Source organism: Vicia villosa, linkage group LG5, assembly GCF_029867415.1.
Source record: "Vicia villosa cultivar HV-30 ecotype Madison, WI linkage group LG5, Vvil1.0, whole genome shotgun sequence".
NCBI lineage: Eukaryota > Viridiplantae > Streptophyta > Magnoliopsida > Fabales > Fabaceae > Vicia > Vicia villosa.
The window spans coordinates 157937509-157942007 of NC_081184.1; the positions used below are offsets into that span (position 1 = coordinate 157937509).

A 4499-nucleotide genomic window follows, 5' to 3' on the forward strand; every position below is an offset into this window, starting at 1 on the left:
TTAATAGTATACAAAATCTGGAACATTATTAGCTGATGGACCTCCTCTAGAAACATTTCCTTCAGAATTACCACCTTCAAAAGAATGACAATTTCCAGAAGAATGATTACTTCTAGAAGTTTGACCCCCGTAATCTTGACCACCAGATTCTGGACCACCTCTAGAGTCTGAATCAGTTCTAGAATCTCTATCAGAGTTACCTTCAAACTCTCCTTCAGACTCTGATTCCCCTTCCAAATTAGAATCAGGCTCACCTTCAGAATCAAAATCATTTTCTGAATCTGACTCATCTTTAGAGTCTCCTTCTGAATCTGACTCATCTTCAGAATCTTCATATTCTAAACCATCTTCAGAAGTTACCTCGGGTGTTGTTACCACTACAACAGAGTTGGATTAATATTGCTCAAATCCCATACTTCTGACTTCTTCACAATGATGTCTCTGCTGACTTCAGCTTCAAATGCATCTTCTAATTCGGACTCATCTTCAAAATCAGACTTGGCTTTAGATTTAGAGTTAACTTCTGACTCTGACTTTGTTCAAAGTTTTCTTCAGAATCAGAAATCTTCAATCGCACAGGTTCCTCATCAGATTCATAAGCCATTTATAGCACAGGTTCATCATCAGAAACTCCTCTGGCTATGATTACTTTTCCTGACTTCTTTTCTTTATTTCACTGACACTCAGAAGCATAATGCCAAAATTCTTACAGCAGTAGCATTGAATTTTCTTCTTGTCAATCTTCTCCCTCCCCTTATGATGTTTCTTCTCATCAGAGTTAGACACTTCTGACTTCTGAGAACCGATGTGTCTTTTCTTAGCTTCTGACCTATAAGGCTTCTGACTCTTCCTACCAAAATACGCCTTCAGAGTCTGCTCTACCTCTATCTCAGAGGTTCTCTTAATTAAACAGAACTCTTGTGCTTCTACATTGCTTTGCAACTCTTCAATTCTCATGGTGCTCAGATCCTTAGATTGTTCAACAGTTACAACTATGTAATCAAACTGAGGAGTAAGTTATCTCAGTATCTTCTCAATAATCACTTATTCTTAGAGTGTTTCTCCACGAGATTTTCATCTCATTCGTGATCAGAATCACTCTGGAGATGTTCTCAGGTACCTTCTCATTGTTCTTCATGTTGAGATTCTCATATTACTTATGTAGGCTCTGAAGCTTCACCTTCTTCATTGATGATTCACCACCATAGCACCGTACCGGTGTGTCTCACGCAACCCTCAATATCGTCGAATCAAAGATCTTCTCAAACACATTCACATCCACGCACTGATGGATGTAGAACAACGTTTTCTGATCTTTCTTCTTCGTTTCTCGTTGCACGTCTCTTTGTGCTTTTGTTGCATCCGCAGCAACCGACGTGTAATTGTCGTAGACAAGATCAAGCACATCTTGAGCGCCAAACAAAACACACATCTGAATCATCCACCAATTCCAATTCTTTCCATCAAACACCGGAAGTTTCGTATTCAAACCATTGTTTCCACCATTCATCTTCGAAATTGTGCAAGAAATCGCTCAGATCTCACAAAACACTTGTGTTTCCCGATCCCTCGAAATCAAGAAATATGATTCCAATCTTCAATTCACTTTGAATTAAATGGGTCTGAAATCAAAACAATCACACACCTCACATACATTTACGTTTCCCTTCCCGTGGATCTAAACTGGAGTTCCAGATACCAATTCTTGGTGCACAGCAGAATAAATGAACAGGGTGAAGATGGAAGAAAAGAGAAAAACAATTAAAAACAGTTACATAAATGATTCTACATTATTCTCTCGTTACTAACAATTAGAACGCAAACACAATATATATATATATACATATCCATATTAGAACAAACTAACTAAGCCCAACAAACTAACAACAAATATTATATTATTATATTATGAATGTGAAAGTATACTTTAAGAGTGACAAATATTATATTATTATATTATGAATGTGAAATTATACTTTAGAGTGATTACATTCGAGACTCCACAATTAGTTACAAATTTTATTTATCAAAGATAAGTTATAGGGTTTGGATTTTATAGCCTTTTGTGGAAAAGAATCGAGAAAAAAATGAGCCGTGTAATCATTGAGCCCTTCCAAACTCAATTTACAGCCACACATGCATGCATTATTCAACCCAATCCAAGAAACTCCTAAGATTATTATCCGAAGAGCCACCTTCTTTGACTGACTCTCTAGCCAACTCCTTCCATTTCCTTGCATTCCTTCTCAATTCTTCTCCCTTCTCTCCACTCCCCATCACCACTTCCAAACACCTCCTTATTGCATCCCCTCCCACACTTCCATCTTCATTCAGCTCCTTATCCACCCTCACCCCTGTCTTCCACACATCTTCAACTAACTTTGCATTTGTCATCTGATCTGTCCACTGAGGAAACGCCACCATAGGAACCCCTGACACCAAGCTTTCCAGAGTCGAATTCCAACCACAGTGTGTCAAAAAACAACCCAAAGAAGGATGTGAAAGAACCTCCACTTGTGAACACCATTTCACTATCTTCCCTTTCTCTTCCAACTCCTCTCTACAGCTCAAACCTTCCTCCTTCTCTCCCTCTTTCGCCTCCCTAAGAACCCACAAGAATGGAAAACCACAATCCAACAAACCACGTGCAATTTCCTCCTTTTGTGTCTTTGACAACACATGCATACTACCAAACGAAACATAAACAACCGATTTCTCTGTCTTAGAGTCCAACCATTCGAGACAATCATTCAAAGGTTGGAAGATATGAGCCTGACCTCCAAATGAAGTATTAACCGTTGAATCTTTCTCATCCAAAAACGCAGAAGGAATCAACGGTCCAATGGAAATCATGTTTACATTATTAACAGCTTTCAATGCCTCTGGTTCCAATGCTTCAAAGGAGTTAACAAGTACAGTTGTAGGGTTTGTTTCAATATCAAGCTCCTTGAACTGTTGCTCAAATAATGAAAGCATTAAAAGGTGAGCACTTGGAGATGACTCCAACAAAAACGAAGGTAAATCACGTGATGAAAGCGATAGTGGCAATCCTGGTAATTTAATGGAACATGAAGGGTTTTTTATGGAATCTGAGAAACCGTGAAAGTAGTAATATAAGATATCGAACACGGTGGCTGGTTGAACCCAAAGCAAAGCCGTCGGGAGGTGAAACTCACGCGCGGCTTTTGCGACCCATTCAAGGAGAAGAGAGTGAACTAAGCAAGTGAAAGGAGTACCTTGTTGTGAGTTAGAGAGTATAGTATTTGTGACAAACTCATAACCGCGGCGTTTGAACTCTACGTTGTAGAGTGAGTAAGCGTCGGTGCCGGTGCCTTTAAAACCGTCGTCGTAGCCGTCGGAGAAAGGGAGGTAAGAGAGGTTAGGGAGGGTGGGTTTGTTGGTGATGCGGTTGTGCATGTGTATGGTGGTGGAAATAGTGACGTGTGCACCTAAAGTGATGAGTCGTTTTGCGAGTTCGAAGGCTGGGTTGAGGTGGCCTTGGACGGGGTATGGCACGAGGAGGATACGGTGGCGGTGGGGAGGCATGGTGGTTAGTTGTGGTGGCGCGTGGTAGAGAAACTAGTAATCTATGAATGAAGTATTGGTTTGCTATATAGTATGATTGAGTGGGTTGTTAAATATGGATGAAGAATTTTAGCCTCACGAAAAGATTAACAATAATGTAGAAGAAAATTTGTTTTGCATGTGTGACGTGTCAGTATATGATTTGTGGAAATTTTGAGAAGTTGGTGGAATTCTATTTTTATAATTTGTAGGGACCTTGAGTTTCATTTGATAAGGTGTACTTGTTGTAATAAAACAAAATTATTTTAAGACAAGTTAATATAAACCTCACTTTTGTTCTGGCTAGTGACGTTTGAGGTGACGAAAATATGAACATGCATGAGTTTGGCTGATTTTTATTCACATCAATATTTTGCTCATCTCGTGTACATACAGACTGAGTGGGTGAGTGTACAATATTTTCCATATACTGAAGTGTTAAAATTCGTTTTTGGGAGTTATCCTCTCATATAAGTCTCCCTCTACAAAATAAAATATAAGTGGGAGGAGAAAAGATGATGGTTATCACGAAGATTAATTAGGAGACATATTCGTGTAAAACACTTAAATGGTCATTCACTTTGTAAAAGCATAACTACTACTTTGGTTGTTTGTGTTATATTACGAGTAGGTTCAAATTGGTACATTGTATTTAAACAATTGGCTTAATTACATTTTTAATTTAATTACGTAGCATTGGTGTCTGGATTATTTTATTAATTAATATTTTTTTAACTCTTAAATTAATTAATATTTTTAATTAATATTCTTAAATTAATTAATAGTTAATACTTAAAAGATATATGGGCACAATTTGAAACCATTTCTTGGATTAGGCTTTATGAGCAATTCTTGCATGGACACGAACCTAAATCCATATATTTAGGAACAACCAATAAGAAGTGAGAGAATTTAAATTTATTTAAAATTTAATT

At 37.8% G+C, this 4499-nt stretch overlaps 2 protein-coding genes across 2 annotated transcripts; both read right to left on the reverse strand.

Annotated features, from left to right (window-relative positions):
• Positions 1-957, reverse strand: LOC131605838 (uncharacterized). The gene is made up of 2 exons (XM_058878145.1): positions 711-957; positions 1-377 (listed from the first exon to the last, which is right to left on the reverse strand). The coding sequence occupies exons 1-2, from the start codon at positions 955-957 to the stop codon at positions 1-3; spliced, it is 624 nt and encodes a 207-aa protein (XP_058734128.1).
• Positions 958-1878: 921 nt separating this feature from the next.
• On the reverse strand, positions 1879-3659 carry LOC131603450 (phloretin 4'-O-glucosyltransferase-like). The gene has a single exon (XM_058875762.1). It carries the CDS (start codon positions 3544-3546, stop codon positions 2146-2148), a length of 1401 nt encoding a protein of 466 aa, XP_058731745.1. The 5' UTR covers positions 3547-3659; the 3' UTR covers positions 1879-2145.
• Between the last annotated feature and the right edge of the window lie 840 nt (positions 3660-4499).